The sequence below is a fragment of the Stylophora pistillata genome, chromosome 4, assembly GCF_964205215.1.
Source record: "Stylophora pistillata chromosome 4, jaStyPist1.2, whole genome shotgun sequence".
NCBI classification, from domain to species: domain Eukaryota; kingdom Metazoa; phylum Cnidaria; class Anthozoa; order Scleractinia; family Pocilloporidae; genus Stylophora; species Stylophora pistillata.
Genome location: NC_142522.1, coordinates 35639625 through 35658040, shown reverse-complemented (window position 1 = coordinate 35658040; position 18416 = coordinate 35639625). Strand labels below are relative to the sequence as shown.

At 37.8% G+C, this 18416-nt stretch overlaps 2 protein-coding genes across 7 annotated transcripts; both read left to right on the top strand.

The window, feature by feature from the left end:
- Window positions 1-825: 825 nt before the first annotated feature.
- LOC111327870 (retinoic acid receptor RXR-alpha-B) lies at window positions 826-9266 on the top strand. 4 transcript variants are annotated; one of them, XM_022932168.2, is made up of 6 exons: window positions 826-961; window positions 4324-4600; window positions 6153-6294; window positions 7444-7610; window positions 8147-8368; window positions 8522-9266. In XM_022932168.2, the coding sequence occupies exons 2-6, from the start codon at window positions 4363-4365 to the stop codon at window positions 8767-8769; spliced, it is 1017 nt and encodes a 338-aa protein (XP_022787903.1). In that variant the 5' UTR covers window positions 826-961; window positions 4324-4362; the 3' UTR covers window positions 8770-9266. The 4 variants fall into 4 exon arrangements, with proteins under 4 accessions (XP_022787903.1, XP_022787905.1, XP_022787904.1 ...); XM_022932170.2 differs by having other exon boundaries at window positions 830-961; window positions 4343-4600; XM_022932169.2 differs by lacking the exon at window positions 826-961 and adding an exon at window positions 2889-3163 and having other exon boundaries at window positions 4343-4600.
- Window positions 9267-9483: 217 nt separating this feature from the next.
- LOC111327811 (melanocortin receptor 4) lies at window positions 9484-17957 on the top strand. 3 transcript variants are annotated; one of them, XM_088758271.1, is made up of 4 exons: window positions 9484-9671; window positions 10664-10837; window positions 13158-13238; window positions 14086-17957. In XM_088758271.1, the coding sequence occupies exon 4, from the start codon at window positions 14106-14108 to the stop codon at window positions 15030-15032; it is 927 nt and encodes a 308-aa protein (XP_088614397.1). In that variant the 5' UTR covers window positions 9484-9671; window positions 10664-10837; window positions 13158-13238; window positions 14086-14105; the 3' UTR covers window positions 15033-17957. The 3 variants fall into 3 exon arrangements, with proteins under 3 accessions (XP_088614397.1, XP_088614400.1, XP_088614398.1); XM_088758274.1 differs by lacking the exon at window positions 13158-13238; XM_088758272.1 differs by lacking the exon at window positions 9484-9671 and having other exon boundaries at window positions 9751-10837.
- The last annotated feature ends 459 nt before the right edge of the window (window positions 17958-18416 follow it).

Below are 18416 nucleotides of genomic sequence, written 5' to 3'. Positions count from 1 at the left end.
GTATCGGGTTCCGAAAGGTGGCTGTTGTGGTTACCATGTTTGAGTGTTTGACAGTTTACTTCGACAGGTAATCGAAAAGGGCTCTGTAATTATACTTACTCCCTGACAGGTCAAAGATTCCCTCACGCTTTCGACAATATAGAAGAAATAAGTTCAACTAAACCCGAACATGATAAAAGAAGCTGAACTTACGGGTAAATATTATTGTATGGCGAACCAAATCATTAATAAAAAAAAAGGGGGCAAGTTTCTAAAGAAACCGTGGTACTGAGTCGGTGGGGGAGTATCTTCGCTCTAACGAAGGGCTAACGCTCGAAACGTCAGCTTTGAAACTCTTTACGGTCGCCAATTTGCATAATCAACTCAGTTGATAAAACCAAAATTACCAAATTATAAATATATGGTCGTATTTAGGAAAATTCAACCCCATCAAGAACCCCAGATTCAACATTACATTAGGCTGGTCTTGTCTGCATCCTCCCACCAGGATATAAACGCGTGCCCTAAATACCAAATATGATTATTAAGTAAAACTAGCCACCAAAAATTGGAGACAGCATGACTGTCAAGATTCTTTGTTTGAAAATAAAGCCTATAATATGTAAATTGCTAACTAGAATTTGATTCCCCGAGCCCTTTTTACAAACATAATTTCAATTAAAACTTTGGGACAGAAACTGCGCTCGTTTCTTCTTAGTTTTGGACGCTTCCGTCGGCAGATAACTAAAACTTCAGAAAAAAATATATTGTGGAGTTCTTCGTCACTAAAATTCATGTAGTCAAATAAAACGTTGACTTCTCACTTTATCAAGGTGTACCCGGCTGTTTAGAACTTTATCTAGTCAGTTTTGCATGTTTTAAAATGTTCACGTATGAAATTTTTGCGTTTTTGTCGCTGTCGAACAAAGAGCACTCACGCTGAAGCCTGACTTAAAAACCAAGAAAAGTCTCGACAATTTCGGTAAGCTTGTTAAGCTTTGATCGTTAGTTATAATCTGTTTGTGTTTCCTGAGTTTTTCACAGGAAAATGAAAATTAGTCAGCTAATCGGCTGTTACCTAACGATAGAAGTATTGTCTAACTTTGGATAAAGGCGCGAAATAATTATTTTATTGGTTTCTCTTAACGATAATTTCGTTTCCAGCGGTGGTAATCGCTTACGATCGGGCGCAGTTTTGAATCAGGGAGACAACTCTTTTTTTCAATCGATCAATGATATTCCGCTTTGGAATGATCGGATACATTCGATAAAAATTTCAAGGAAGTTTACTCTCTGGGTTGAAATGAGATAGGTTGAATGCACTGAATAACAAAGTCAAGGTAGAGATTGTCCTTAGTATAAACTCTCCGTAGTTTCTGTTCGACTTTTTTCTCGGGCGTGTCGTACCCTAACCTATTTTTAATCGATTTTGTTTCATAAACGCTTTTCAAAGATCATTTCTGAAAAACAAGCACGATACGCTGCTTTACACTAGTTCACCTTAAGTCTTCCGCATAACGCTAAATGATCGTTCGCAACAGTTTACAACTGATGGAGGATTAGATACGGTCTTACAAATAACCATATTAGTTTCGTTTATACATTTTACTTGTGCAAACAGCGATAAATGCACATCTTTATAAACGCCAACGAGTTCCTTTTTGTCGTGGCTTCCTGTGTTTACTTCAGTAAATTCATTTTCTCTCTTTTTTTTCCACGCGGTCGGTGCAAACGATCTGTCGTCGTATTTTTATGAACAAAACACTTTACGTTTAACTTACTTAAGTTGGGGAATAGGGCTGCGTCGGTGGTAGTTCTGGTATAAATATATATATATATATATATTCTTTCATTAGCAACTTACCAGCTGCAAGACAGAGGAAAGGAAAGGCGAAATTAGTAAAAGTGCGTTTTTAGTCGTATGAATATACCCATAGGGTTTTTCTTTCTTCGCTGTTGAGTACTTATTTAGCCCGAGACTTTGTTTCGTAAAATATCCCGCAATGATGACGAATCAAACTGTGGTTGCCAGCGAGGAAACCACAAGAAAAGCCTAACAGAAAACAAAACCTGAAACAGATTTTTTATTTGAGAAAATTACTTCAAGAAATAAGACACCATTACAACAGCGACGAAATACAGTTTGTTTTCCAAAGGCATGACTCTAGATCTCGTTTTGCTCCAAGCGCCAACATAATGGTTCTTTCACAGTGATCAGCTATACAACCAATAGAAATTCAAAGTTCTCGAAATATTGTTTCTGTCTAAACAATTTTCGAGGAAAATTCAAGTTTTAGGTAAAGATGTTTGTACAAGAAAATAGCCTTAGATGTGTTCTGTTGAAGTCCGTCAATTCTCCAATAAAACGGCCTCTGTTTATTTCTACAAGCGCCAGCGGGAACACGCTTCTTTTGGTCACACAGAGTTTATTCAAAGGAGTCAATTAAATTACATTTTAGCTTAGAGCCACGCTCTCCTTCTTCAAAACTTTCGCATTTAGTTTATTTTCGCAGTTGGTCATTGTGATAATCTTTAAGACTCATGGTAGAAAGGTATTATTTTCTCGAATTACAACTTTCCTTTTCAAGCCCAACTTTACGCGCGGTTGAATAATGTGAAAGTAATTGGTATATAAGGACATCAAAAGTAACAATCAAACATTATCATGATGCTTACAGAATTTATTTAAATTCCTGCTGATGAAATGGGAATTTCAACAGCTGTAACACTGCTGTTTTCACGCAAACAATGAAAAATTCATCCATCTGTCTTATCTACTTCATCGCATGCCCCACAGAAACAATTGAATGGCCGAATCATTGGTTCAGGCAAATGTAAATTGATTTTACAATTTTGTTTCTAATTAGGGATGAGATATTTTGCGCAGAACGTCTTTTGAGAAAACTCTCCCCCAGGAAATGAGTTGTTGACGCTTTGTTTGAATGCGCGAATAATTTATAACACTTTAAGAGGAAGGAGTTGATCGGGGTTGACTGTGTCTTTGTGAACGACTAAACTGAATTACCACCATTTTTCCGCTCGACGCTAGTAAGTCACTCGACCATCTTGCACCGTTCACTTTTTGTTGGCTTTTCTTAAACGATTACTCTGTTTAAGACATTTGGTTATGAACTAGACTCTCAACCCGACGGGAAAAACTTCGCTGCGGTTACGCCATAAACTGGTAGGTTTGGCTTTTGATGATAATTGAATTCATTTTCTACCGCTGAGGAGAATTAAAACAATATTTGCCACTTTCGGACGTTTTAATCGCGAAAATTGTTAGCAAAGACATCAAGTCTTTCTAACGAAACTATAGCCAATTTACCAGGCTAGAGTAAACACAAAGTTTGTTTAGCGAGTACTGCTCGCGTAAACGACTGAGTCGTCAAAAGGTTAATTACCTACCTTGTTAAGCGGAAGTTCTTTTTGGTTGATATTCGTTTATATCAATTCACACAATATCAACTTTGTGATCAGTAGGAGCTGGAAATGTGGACCAAAATAATTTCTCAGCATCAAAAGTTAAGGAATCCTGAAATACAATTGCCGACTTTGATTTTTATCCAAATAGCCTTTTTCTAACACCTGCTGACGACAATTCAAAAGCGCTTGTTTCGTGCCCGATTCATGTACTCGGCTTCGCCTCAGGTACGGGAAAATAAACTTCTGACCACCGATCAGTTGAAATATTTCAAGTTAAAGCTTTGGGAGAAACGTCATATCTGGTCAATATCAAATCGATTTGAAATTCCTTTCCAGAAAATTATTTCTCCCTTCCAAAAATATCGAAAACGAGACTATGTAGACATGTGTGATTTTCCTACAAATAACGTGTGCATGTTCGATTATGTGGGCATGATAGAAAACTTGTGTTTAGTTTTCACACCCAATTTACTGCGTCAAACGCAAAGAAAAATCTAGGGCGCTACATAAAGATCAGTTTAGCACGTTGAGAAGTGAAAAAGACGTTTTCATGACGTTAAAAGAGAGTTTTACATTTATTTCACATTATTTTTATTACCTCGACACTCGCTGTGTAGTGAGTACTCAAAACATCCTCAGCTGTCATGAAAATTTAGTTTAAAATAATTATTTTGAGCTTTGAAAAGTTAGAGAAATGGCCTATGTCCGGCGAACATTTGGCAATGTCTTACTGGCCGGCTTTTACAGCAAGTCAGCTTGTTTTGCTCTTAATAGTTATCATCTCGGCTTTACAAAACGCAGTCGGGTCGTATTGCATCCCCCTTTGTTATTCCTAGAGAAGTAGAGCACAGCCTAAGGTAGCCTTTAAGATAAATACAATTTTATTGCAAGTTAGAAATAATACAATTTAATTTACAGACTGAATCGTTTTCGGTAGAGTTCAGAGGATAGTGAAAGATGGAGAAGCCCTACGCAAGTAACCGGGTCTGTGCCATTTGCGGAGATCGTTCATCAGGATTTCACTATGGTGTACAGAGCTGTGAAGGCTGCAAGAGTTTCTTCAAGCGAACCGTCCAAAAACAGCTTCACTACACATGCGTAGAGAACATGTCATGCCAGATAGACAAGAATAACCGGATTCGGTGCCAGTTTTGTAGGTTCCAGAAGTGTTTGTCCTTGGGCATGCTAAAAGAAGGTGATTAAGAAACATGAGAACTTTCTGTTTCATTTGGTAGATAACTTTTTCAGATCTTTATTAGCGAGCTCTCTTCATTCGTTATTATTTGCTCTCCAGATATATTTAAAAAAGTAGTCGGTAGGTGGACTGTGCCTCTATTAAAAGAATAAATGGGGTAAGTTTCTAAAGAAACTGTGGTGCTGCGTTGGTGGGGGTAACAAGGTAATTTGGTAATATCAACTAAGTTGAAATTGCAAATTGACCACCGTAAAGAGTTAAAAACTTGACGTTTCGAGCGTTAGCCCTTCGTCAGAGCGAATGGAGGAATTGTGGGTTGTGTGTGGGTTTATATGCAAAAAGTGAAGCTACGCTATTGGTGGGGACATAGCGACGAGAAAAACACGAATAAATTATTAAAATGAAAAGCGTTCGTTGATACCTGTGGGATTAAGTGTGTCGATTTGGAAGGTGAACTTTTGTTCGAGAGTTTTGCGGCTTTCCGAACTACTTATATGTAAGGAAAGACCGCAGATTGCCATATGTTGCTTAGGATGATTAGGTAATAATAATTCTAATATTTGTTCGTGTTCGTCACCATGCCCCCACCACTAGCGTAGCTTCGCTTTCTGCATATAAACCCATATACAACCTACAATTCCTCCATTCGCACTGACTAAGGGCTAACGCTCGAAACGTCAGCTTTTTAACTCTTTACGGTGGCTAATTTACACTTTTATCTTAGTTGATGTTACCAAATTACTGTGTCTATACCAAGCTGCAAGGTAGACTTATCACTCAAAGTACTGAACCTGCAAACTTTCTGGTTCTAAAATCACCAGGTGGTCAGGCTCGATGTATCGCTCGTTAGTCGGGTTATACCTGTCGACCGATAGTCGACTTCCAGTCGTGGATATTAGGCCGATTGTCGTCCAACACTTGACTGACGATCGGCTGATGTTTCGATCAAAAAGTCAGCTGTCTAGAGGGAAATCGAGACATCGTCCAACAATCGGCAGACTTTCATTCGGCGATCGACCTATAAATTGAGGAAGGCCATCGTAAAGAAGACTCATTCCAAAAATAGGCAATGTAAGAACATAGGAAAAGTAATATTCAAAATATATGAACTTCATATATTCATCATATAGGAAAGTAAGTCATGCGAAGGCACCTAAGAAATGGAAGAAGTTTTGGATCTACTTTCATTAAACAAAAGTTGATTCGAATCATAACTATAATTAACTATACATTTCTAGAATTTATTTGAAATACAAATTTTTTACTTCTAAATCAAGATGCACGAAATTCATCAAATTTCTGCACATGTATTTCCGTTTCTTGGTAAATTGAAAGGGAAGAATTATGGAAATGTGGAAAAACGAAAAAATCTACACTGAGTGGCACCTAACTTCTCACACTGAGTTACCGCGTGTTGAAACTTACCTACTTGTGAATGTCAATTCAACACAATATCCCCACCAACAAGTGACATCTTTCAATAGGACTTAGAATAAAAAATACTGAGAGAGAAAAAAATCATCGTGGGATACTGTTGTTGTTTCCCCATCAGCTGTCCGAGAGGACCGAGCACCCGGTGGCAGACCACGGATCAAGTCCCTGATCGGAATGAAGGAGAATGCGGACACATTCGTTTCGTCTGAATTAGTCACACAACTGATCCAAGCCCGCCCTGACGCTGCTCCTAAAAGAAGGTTAGTTGGCTTAGAATTTGGGGGGGAGGGGGGTGGGGGCAATTTTTTAATGTCTATTGCTTGTGTGTCGAGAGTTCAGTCATACTTTATAACCCATTAGTTCTGTAACGACTAGAATTTGTAGTTTTATTTATTGTCGAGCAACTGCGAAATAATTTTATATTGTTTTTCTTTCTATTGTATTACTACAGTAATCTTCTGTTTCTATTTATTTAAGTTCTCGTTTTTGTGAGATTATCTAAGAATTAAGTAATGCCGGTAGCTATACTATTTCGTCAGTATGCACGTTATTTTCGTTAGATAATTTTTACTATTAACTGATTTTAGCTAATTCAGTCGTCCGGTTAGTTTTTGCTAGCGTGTTGCTTTTATTTAAATGTTTTACTGCCGGACCTGGTACGCCACAAATTTCGAATCACACGCATCTATATACAAATCTTTGCATCTAGACAAACATCCATCTGGTAAATGAATTAAATGTGCTTTTCAATGCTTTGTGGCGTTAAACGTGTAGTTATTTATCTACACGTTCTGTGAATAGAACGCTTTTCTGATGGATGTGGTAAACTAATACCAAAGTAATCAAAACCGCCATTCTGAAATCAGGAAAATACCTTAAGGACCAAACAGAAATCAAAGTATAAAACAAGCAGAACGGGGGCGAACAAGTAATGATTGATTTCAGTTTTCCATCTGATTGGTTGTGTGATAGAGGCGTTAGTTTTCTGGACTAATGGAGTAAAACAAAACCAATGCAAAACCGGATTACTCTCGAAACTCAGTCGAAATTTTTTCTTATACGTATTGATTAAGCAAACCTGTTTCCCAGCGCTTCAGACGATACATTTATGTTTTCTTCGCGTTTTCTTTTCCCTTGTTCTGATCGATTGTGTTGATTGCTTGGATTTGCGCTCTCTTGATTTCCTATCGATTTTGTATCAATTTTGTACCGATTTTGTATCAATTTTGTTAGATAAGAGAATAAAGAGAAAATGTGTGTTTTATTGTTATTGATGTTTATAGGGATAAATGAAATAGATCCAACAAATGAAGGGTTTAGCTCCCAGTAGACTGGTACCTCTCTCAGAAATCATTGATTCAATTTAGCAACTTATCATTGTTCTCGTTTTGTTTATTTTTTTATTTCAGACCGGATTATCTGGAGCTCGGTTTTACGGAAATCTGCCCTTTGAACCCTGTCGAAGTAGTGATGGAGCTGGTACTACAAGAAGTGGACTTAATATTGGCGTGGGCCTTCAAAGTTCCCGGATTTAGAGAGCTTAACAGAGATGATCAAGCTAGCCTCGTTTCCACAGGTATACTAACAATAGTCTCTAGTGACGATGAGATACGCATGAGGAAATTTGCTCACGATATTATCTTTTCAAAGAGCGAAAATCCTCTGCTAGGGAGTCTCACGGAAAACTATGAACTTCGCGAAGGAAGTGACTACGTGCGAGGAGAAATATACGATAATCTGCATACTGTTGTTCCACATAGAGGCTATTGATACATCTTCTTCGAAAATAGTGAGAATAGTGCGCAACGACATTTCACAATTTGAATCAGTTGAAAACCCGATGGACTGAACGGTTGAATAAGAATCTCACGGTTAAACACTCATTAAGAGTCGGTAATCAATCAATCGGCAAATCAATAGAACATCGACGTCAATCGGCCAATCGATAGAACATCGACGCTTTTTAGGTAGTTACATAGGTCAACCAGTTCAGTTATTATTTCTAATCATTTGCTCGAGCTCACAGGAATATCGGTCGCTCAATCCTTCAAAGGATTAAAAAAAATTGAGTGGTATTGCATTACAGGTTTTTTTAAATTTTTTTCTCCGTAGCTTTATTAGAACTGTTAGTCCTCCGTGTTTGCCAGCGTTCCAGTGCACATCAGGGCTCAGTACTGTTAGCGAAAGATGTGCTTCTTACTCCTGAACACTCCTTCAATCTGGTCCTGGAGCAATGGTCTTCGCAGCTGGCTTGTTTCGCTTACAAGTTACAAAGCTTGCAACTCGACATGGCAGAGTTTGCCTGCGTAAATGCTATTATGCTTTTTGAGCAAGGTGAGTTACTGTGCCATTAACGTAATTGTTTCTTTGTGAACGTGAGATTATCAAGCCAGTTCAGCAAGTACCCAGAAATCTCTGGACGTAAGCTGTTACTTATTTTATAGGTAATATCTGTTGCTTAAAGAGACGTCATTTCCTTTTTTATAGAGACGAGTTCAGGACTAAAAAACCGGGAGATGGTGGACTTCATTCTCAATCGTTCCCTTGATGCTTTGCGAGACTACATCAAGTGTTCATATCCCGACAAGCCAAGCCGCTTTGCTCACATTCTGCTTCGACTTCCAACGCTGCGTAGCGTGTGTTCTAGAATGGCGAATGAGTGTCTGTTTGCGCAGTCATTTCTCAACATGGCGGTCCCTCAGGTGTTGTCGTTTATTCTAGAGATGAAGACTTAGCTGAGTACGTCATGAAACAACAGATTTGTTGGCACCTTTTTGTTATTATTCCCCTGATGCAGCACAATTGATTTGTATTGTCGTGAAAAGAGGCAAGAATGTTAAAAAAAGGTCTCCTATGCGGTGTACTTGTGTTTATTGCAGCCAGTAGCGTGAAAACAGTTCACAACTTTTGTCGGTTAAAAATTTCAAAAGATAAAAAGACCCAAAGTAATATTGAAATGAAAAGATACATTATTAGAAATCAATGAATGGTAAATGTTTTGATTATTGCATCAAATGCATAAATCATTATTGACAGGGGCTATAGGTAAGAAACCCAAGGACCAGTGCAAAGATGAGCATTAAACACTGAGGAGATATTAAGGTGATACTAAATAGACTGTTGTATACTTACCTGTCATTCTCATATGTAACATATGTATCGATGCTTAATCAACAAATCGATTTAAGCCAACTGTTAAACTAAGAATAAAACCGGAAAAACCAGTGGACTACTTAAACTTAATGAATTTTTTAACTTTTATAACTGGTAACTCTTAATCAGATGTTAACACGAATTATGAGCTGTTGCTGATGTGTTTTAGAAAAGAATCCACTCACCACAATCTGGCCACAACAGCTTCCAACCCCGCCCACTCCCCACCCCCACCCCCTTCCCCCTCCCCCATCCCCCAACTTGAACAATGCGAAACGACGTATTATGTTATGCAATCACTAAAGACTAAGCAATGTATATCCCAGCTCCAGCGACGTTCTGATCTGGGTTTCATGAGTGGAGTAAGATCTTAATCTATCCCAGTGGAAGAAAACACACGGCGACATTTTCGCATTTCACAAAACGAAGTTACAAGCAAGTCATGTTTTAAAGAAGGGGCTTGCATAATAAGTTGGAATTAGTGGTAAGAAGGGCTTCTAAGATTCTTCACTTTGAACTGAAGTTAATTTTCAACAGCGACTGAAAACTATAGCCATAAACAAGAGAGACAATAGAAAATTAACTGTGGGTGGTCGCCTTTCTGGCTTTGAAGACAACTCAGAAAGGAAATAGCTTCAGTGCATGCCGACTCGTGCTATAGAAAGCATTTCCAGGGTTGATACGATCTTTACGAAAAAAGACAAACCCATCCTAAGAGTAGCTTGTAAGCAACAACATGAAAGTTCAAAAAATGGAGCAGGTAGTTTGCAAGAGAAACCTCCAGCGATTTTTCATATTTTGTTTATGGGTCCACATCCGATGCATGAAATTTTCATGACTTTCATCACTGTTATTTTAATTTTGCAAAGTTTGTTTGATTTGGACTTCATAAGAGGCCCTGAACAAACGGGACCGTATTTGTCTAAAATGAAAATTTTCTCTGTACGAGGCGCAGAACTATAATTTAGACTAATCTCGAACATTTAGGGATGAGTTTATTTGTTAAAGCAGGTATTCGTTTAGCTTTTAAAATGTCCACCCGAAATCATTGTGAAATATTTCTCAATAATGAAAAGACGCGAAAGGAGACCGAGTTTCGGCAAAATAAATCGAGTTCTTCAGGGAAGGAAGGCAGTTACACATTTAGATCAAGTTGCTACAACTTATTTTCTCTCTAGGATAACTTGGAAAAGCACAAAACTAATCAGCAGAAAAAAATAAAAAAAACCAAAACATCATATAGAAGACAGCACTAAGTTACCACAGAGTAAGCTTGATATTCAACTGTTTAAAGTGCTGTAGATCTTTATGTAAATTTCGGATGCAATTAACATTGTCAAAAGACCCTCAGAGCGAGAATGCTTGCTTGATTGAAATAGCGTTTAAATTAATTCACGCTAACCTTGAAGATAGGTGGGAAAAACAGGAAATTTTTTTTCCGTATCAAAGAATTAAACTGTCGGATCTACGTTTCAGGCTTTAACCAGTTTATCCACACCTAAAATACAAAAAAGGGTCTTTGTTTACAGCAACAGTTTCAGTTGATCCCATCAAATTCGCCGGGTGGTCTGATCTGCAATTCATGTTATTCTTCGCCGCGGAAGTCGTTGGAGCCTGCTCGGTGGTACAAATAAGAGCTTCTTTGTCCAGGTAAGTTGCGTGTCATTGAATTTTTTTTTAAAAAAAAGTATTAAATGCAGAAAGTTAGAAAGACAAGTACACTTATGCGAACATATGTCATACGGGTGTCCGTCAACATGCAATCTAGGGTTTAGACTGATGGTTATTGGTCTGCAATGTGTTTTCATCGTGTATAAAGATGATCACATTTCTCACTGTGAAACTCATGAGATATGGCGAGACTTTTGCTAAACATCTACCTATTAGTGAGAGGTAAAATTGTTGTTATCATGCAGTGACTAAAAGCTAGCCAAAAATTATTAGAATCAAGATCGTTTGGCCAAAATTAACGCATGCAAATGCATAATTAATTCTGGTCGGTATGGAATCGCGCCTCGAAACATGTCTCTAAAAACGGTTGTATATTTCTTACAATATTTATCCTACTTGCTACTACTACGACCTTATGGAAACACACTTATATTGATGAATGTTTGGACAAGTCATGTTTTTTCACATTTCGTAAAACTTTCTACCAAAAACTCTTTAACCGATCTATTTCAACTTCGAGAAAAATTGATCTAGATGTATTTTTATAAAAAATTGGATGTTTTAACTACTTAGCATTTACGTTAAACTTTCTATAGACATTCTAGGTTGACTATAAACCTTCATATTCAATTAACAACAAGAGATTAGTCAATCTGCCCCTGATTGTGAAAGAAAGCACGGGAAAGCAGCATAATCTCGAAGACTTAACAAAGAAGTTTGACAACATAAAGTTATATAAATTTAAAAGAAACAAATGACTTTACAGTCTTGTCATTATTCGAAAAGGTAAGCAACACTAATAAAAAGCATCCCATAGAACGTCGATAACACTGATTGAAGGATCAGGTAACGTTGAGATACACCAAAAAAAGAGATGCGCCAATCAGATTGCTTAGAGATACACCAAATTGCGCTGAACAGATGACACTACACCACAATACACCAACCTATACGCTAACATTTAGTTATTTTTTTTAAAAAAAAATAGTAACTCAAAAAGCATCCCATAGAACGTCGATAACATTAATTGAAGGACCAGGTAATGGATATGCATATGTAAAGCACAGTAACAAATGCTTTGGGTGTTCATCAAAATTATATAAAGCAAGTTTAGCTATTTATGTTTAACATTTAAAGTTTAGCTATAAGAACAGTTCATCTTCCATTGCTTTAGATCACGAATTTTTTGATAACATATTCTGCATTTTAGGTAACTCACTTGTTATGAGGAAGGTTGAAGCGAAACAAAATTGTAGCAAAGGTTGTGAAAAGCTGCACGTAGAATTTGACGTTCAAATTGAAGGCTTGAGTCACTTAAGAGCTTTCAGGATATTATCTAGATGATAAAGAGTCGTAACTTGTATAAAAGTTTAAGTGGTATCAAAACAGATATCTTCCTTGAAATCAGGCTAATTATAGGATAAAGAAAAGACTTTTAAAATATGTAATCTCTCTTTAATTTTTGACATGGAATAATGTTCCAGTTAAGGTTGATAATCTCTGGAGTCATTAAGAATGAAAAGAAGAAACATTTTTTTTGTCATACAATTGTCCAATCACTCACAAAACTGCCGAAGGAACTTCAATTCTAGGAGGGAAATTAATTACAAAGACTTTATCTTCACGAACTGAGACATCAAATTGAGAGCGAAGTTGTCATTCTCTCACAAAACCGTAATAGGCAACACTATTAACGTCACCAAATACTAATTAATAATATGCCTTATGGATTTTTTCCAATATGATAGATGGCTATTTAATTTTTCATTGTCTGTTATATCTGAAGCAAGTATATTACGCCTTGTTTAGGTTATTTATGAAAGAAAGAGAATTTTTTTCCAGAAGACTTTGGTCTAGTCTTCAGCTAGTTTTTCAAAGGATATTTATGATTGAAGGAAGCTGAAACAAAAGAGAATTGTATGGTCTACCAGTTGGTAGATATCTAACTATTAGACTTAAAGAAAATAATTAACGGCCACAATTTCACTGAGTGGGTTGTGTGCGCTATTGTGATAGTCGTAACTTTGACGTTATTTGAATAATCTATTGTAATTGCGACAAATTGCACAATCGTTAGGTGACAGTTAGAGTCAATAACAAACAACAGGTGCAGGCTGCTCGGATAAATAATGTATGTCTGGTAAACGAATCTTGGGGTAGATTTATAACTTTTGAGCCTTTCAAACAGTTTGTTAACCATTTTGACGAGCTAGAATCAAAGTTCCCATATAATGCGTGTGAAACAAAAAGGATATCATGGCGACTTGTGTCGATAACGTGACTGATTTATTCCGTACAGATCAACACTAGTTCATTTATATTGAGACAAAAAATTATACGGCGGCGACCAGCAAGTCTCAAGGACAAACCGCAGATCAAGGTAATTAAGCAAAATTGAAGTCGACATCAGCACTGGTCTAAATGTTTCTTCCCTCTCTATCTGAGCCTTCTCTCGCCCTCCATTAGACAGTTAATTATTTTATCAAAATATCTTACTGTGGTGGTTTTGGGCTCGCTTTGACATGCACTGACTTTATGAACATAGGTGAAGCAGATCATTTCAAACCGATGCCAGAGTTTCTTCTTTTCCACAATAAACAAAGACAATTTATGAAGTGAAACTAAAGTAGAATTTTTGAAAATAATACACATAACTTATGACTGAAACAGACATACTAGGAGAATAATTGCAAAAAAAAAAAAAACCTCAAAAGTTAGTGCTAAATTACTAACACCTATCCATCTGCTTTTTCTTAAAATTTTCTTGGGCCTCTCGATAGCCGAATTACGTAGGCAAAGAAGAAGAAACACAACCATTGGAGTTCATTCTTATGACTGACACTCAGTTTTTCTGAATCATATAGAAGTCTAAAAGAGAAGCGCGGAAAGACAGAAAAGATGCTGTCAAAATGTCAACCTACAAATCATATCTACCTCTTAAAGATAGAAAAGTGAGAAAATTTTCTTCGTTGTTTAGTCAAGTGTTCTGCCGCTCAACTAGAAAACCGCAAAAATTTGTCTCCAAAAGCAATTATAGCGAATCATCTCATGCAATCGCAAAGTACACACAAAAATAAATCCCCAATCATCAAAGTAAAATGCTCGCAAAAATTTTAACGCCACACGGCAGCTTACTAAATTGACAGGAAAACTCAAAGCATTTCGACCTTGCCTTTAAATCAGGATATCGTTTCCATTATTTTGTCTTCTTTTATTTCTCTGTTTAGAGCAGCGACATTCTGAGCTGATGGATCAATACCAGTTTAATCAGACGTGCTGGAACTGTTCTACTAGTTTACCTGAGCAAACGACTCCAGAATATACTCGCACCAGTGAACTCTTAACTAAGAATGAAGCAATTATCCTCACCATAATTTGCGCCTTAGCCAGCGTGATCGGCTCCTTAGGGAACTCTCTCGTCCTTGTTTCCGTGTCCAGCAACAAAAATCTTCGCACGATTCCCGATCTTTTCATCACAAGCTTGGCGTTCTCAGACTTCACAGTCTGTGCAATATTTTTACCCATGCTGGTATACGACTTCAATCAAGACGCTGATGAAAAATCGGAAGCCGAACTGGCAAATTTTGATCTGGTGAGAAGTTTCTTAGGGCATACTTCTATGGTTGCATCCGCCACCAATATGTTTGCGGTGACAGTTGATCGCGTCACTGCGATCAGATTCCCATTCAGGTATGCCTTCATGGCGACCAAATATGCATTGGTAGGAATACTGGTTGTCTGGATCATTTCTATCACATTCGGTGTCCTTTACGCTCCTAACTTGGTGTCCAGAATATATATTGCTCTTTACTGCTCAGTTTTGCTGATCACAACAATGATCGTGTATGTCTACATCTTCATCGTCGCAAAACGGCAGGAAAACAGAATTCAAAGCGTGCAGATGGGAACAGATGGCGTCTTGGTAGAGAAGAAGGTGGCCAAGACCATTTTCACAGTGGTCGGAGTGTATGCGTTGTGTTGGTTACCTTTGCTTCTGCTTCCAGCCATCATCGATTTTAAAGCAAAACCAGATCAGTTTGGAAAAGGCTTCAACTGGGCCCAGTCAGCGCTGTCTTGTAACTCAGCAGTAAATCCCTTCATTTATTGCCTGAGAAGCTCGAAATATCGTACAGCGTTCGGCAAAATTCTGCGAATAGAACGATGGAACGGCTAGCAGGGAACAATGAGCCCTATCATTCGAAATGACATGAGATAATGATAGGTGATCAAGACTGTTAAGTCGTGAGTATGGATGGTTATCTGACGATATTTTATTTCTTTACCAGCAGCACCAATTACAGAGTTTGAATAGTGACCTGTTTCAAATAACTTTTGCTAGATACTGCTTCTAATCATTTTATTCTGTAACTCTACAAATCGTCGGAAATCCCCTTTTAAAGGAGTGCAAAGTCTATGGAGTTCCATTGTACATAGATTACCCCTTGTATACTGTCCAGCTATTTTGCCAGGACACTTGACATGCTTGTCATTGCAAAAACATAACAAAACAAAACGACAGTTTGTATTTATTGGAAAAATGTGTAAAAAGTGTGTTTTCTTTTTAAACTTTCCTTTTAGTACGTATGTTGCAGCGGAATTCAGACAGATTTCGAGTCACGATCCAAATAGACGATTTTAACTCGAGGTCGGCAAAAGGGTCTTAAGTGTCCCTGTCTGAGAAAGTGTTCCAGGGGCCAAAAGTGGTGGTCAACCGATTCGGCTGAAACTTGGCACAAAAGTTGAGTGTAATAAGATATTTCAAAAGCCACCTTGGCTCACTTCTCTGACTGTTTGCTCTGGAGTTTCAGGGGGGGTCCCATTTGTGGCCTGTGGAGCACCAAAAATTCATCCTTCTAGATGGCATTTTGAAAGTGCTATTAAGCTCCATTGGTAAATTTTGCTGCCAAATGAATTTGACCATGGACTCTAGTATAGTGGAGCTTTTACCTCATAAATGTAACTTTGTTCTCAAGTGATTAGACAGAGAGGGGCCTGGGGCTATAGTTAGGTCAAATTTGAGGCCAAAATCATTACCCAAAATTGTCATTTTTCAAAAAACCATAACACTCACCTACCTTCTTGCATAACCTTCATACCAAATCCAGTATGTACTTTAGTGACCCATTTATCAAAATTAGTTGAGAAAAATTTGGCTTAATAAGGTTTGGATACAATGAAATATATGAAGTTCATATATTTTGAACTGCGGTATTAGATACGTATGATGCACGATCCTCGCAGTAGATAGCACTATTTAGATGGGAAGTTGAGAGGACCGCTCAGAGCGAGAGTTGCACTTGAAAAGCCATCTGCTACATTTATGCGCGTGTACGAGCCCTTTCTTATATTTTGAATTACCTGTTCTTGTAGCTTTGGCATCACCCGGTCTTCCTCTCGCCCCGGACGCACCGGACGCACCTGACCCCTTATACTTGTGTTTTAACCAAGCAATCACGTCAATATCGTGATACAACAAAGGAGTCATTCCTGTTTCGTGCAGAGCCCATGATACGGCACCGCACTGATCATTTACCCCTCTAAAGGAAAAAAGCGCCATCGTAAACTTTTCTTGAAACTTATCGCTATACTTTTATTACTTGATAAGGACATAAACATTTATGCTTGAATTGGGGGAGGGTTGGAAACTAGGTCTAGTCCTAATACTATCACGTCCAAAATGGCAGGTTCTGTTGGCATCATCTCATGTCTCGTGAGGAATATTTCATTTAAACAGCAACAATAATTTTTTTCGTCCAGCTCTTCTGACTGTGAATTCCCTCTTTGTTGGATGGTCCATTTATTCAGTTCTAAAGTACCTAGGATCTCTGGTGGATCACAAGTCACCTGGACGGTGCTCACTGCGTCACCTAAGCTTATGTATGTATGGTCATGCTCGCTTAGTGATGGGTATTTGCGAGAGCTATTCAGCCTATTCAAAGGTCAGACGTGGATCATCTCTTAACGATCGTTTTATTCTTAGCTTAATGGTTAAGACCCAGTTAAGGTCACTTTATTTTCAAGTAAAAAACGGCCTGACAAAATATAGAGACTTAGCATGTTTGGAGTATGATATGTATGGAAATATGGCCCACCAAACATAGATCAGAGAAAGTTCAACATCTTTTAAACATATTATCATATCTAGGTCAGAACATCGTCATTTGTGCTCTATGATGGGTACAAGGTTTTCATTTATTACTTTACTTTATTTTGCTAAACCGCTGAGTGTTTGTAGTGCTAATCAGAGGCCTTCTTAGAGCATTTGTAAGCTATGAGTGAAGATATTTCTAGATAATGACACTGATTTGGCTTTAGTGTTTCATTTTTACTCACCTAATACAAAATAAAGGCTTTATGTCAAGAATTTGGTCTGTTTATAGCATGAATTATGCTCAAAACTCCATTTTGCTTGCCGTTAGAGGGGCATGGAGAGTTTGTGCCAAAAACCTAACAAACCTTATTAAGCCAAATTTTTCTCAACTGATTTTGATAAATGGGTCACTAAAGTACATACTGGATTTGGTTCAGGTTATGCAAGAAGGCAGGTGAGTGTTATGGTTTTTTGAAAACTGACAATTTTGGGTAATGATTTTGGCCTCAAATTTGACCTAACTGTAGCCCCAGGCCCCTCTCTGTCTAATCACCTGAGAACAAAGTTACATTTATGAGGTAAAAGCTCCACTATAGTAGAGTCCATGGTCAAATTCATTTGGAAGCACAATTTACCAATGGAGCTTTGTAGCACTTTCAAAATGCCATCTAGAAGGATGAATTTTTGGTGCTCCACAGGCCACAAATGGGACCCCCCCTGAAACTCCAGAACAAACAGTCAAAGAAGTGAGCCAAAGTGGCTTTTGAAATATCTTATTACACTCAAATTTTGTGCCAAGTTTCAGCCGAATCGGTTGACCACCACTTTTGGCCCCTGGAACACTTTCTCAGACAGAGACACTTAATAAGATTAATAGTTAGCCGTAAAACGGCCGAAAAAAAAATCGCCGTCGGGCGTAAAAATTGAAGAATTTTCACTGATAGTCGTAAAAAAAAAGTTAACCGTAAAAACATTTTGGTGACAATAAAGGAAAGATATTAATCGTTAGCCGTAAATTAGCACTGCAAAATTTTAGCCGTTAGCTGTAAAAGTCATCACCCCATCGAGACCCTCCGGAAAGGTAATAGTTGTAAAAACAGGTTTTTTGTATCAAGATCTAAAAATTGTAAGTATCGGTAAAATTTAGTCGGTGGAAAATGAGAGAGTCATGACTGATGGAGTGGTTATTTCGTGCTCCTAAGCAACCACACCTTATAGTGCTTGTTCACTTCAAACTTCCTTGAACGGGATTTAGATGTTTCAATTTGCTCAAGGAAGTCTTAAAGGCTACGTTTCAGGGCTTAAAAAATGGACAAGGTCGCATTCACTATAATGATCTATTAGTAAAGCAAATTTTGAGCACTCCAGTGTTTTCAGTAAATCTTAGTTGACCGTGTTTATCCATTGAGACCCTCAAGCAAGGTAAAAGTTGTATTATAACATAACCAAAGTAAAGCGCGTGCTCTG

Coding starts and splice junctions, on each gene's coding strand:
- LOC111327811 (XM_088758274.1), top strand. CDS start 14,106: ATGGATCAATACCAGTTTAATCAGACGTGCTGGAACTGTTCTACTAGT.
- LOC111327870 (XM_022932168.2), top strand. CDS start 4,363: ATGGAGAAGCCCTACGCAAGTAACCGGGTCTGTGCCATTTGCGGAGAT. Junction 4,601..6,152: donor CTTGGGCATGCTAAAAGAAG/GTGATTAAGAAA, acceptor TTTCCCCATCAG/CTGTCCGAGAGGACCGAGCA. Junction 6,295..7,443: donor GACGCTGCTCCTAAAAGAAG/GTTAGTTGGCTT, acceptor TTTTTATTTCAG/ACCGGATTATCTGGAGCTCG.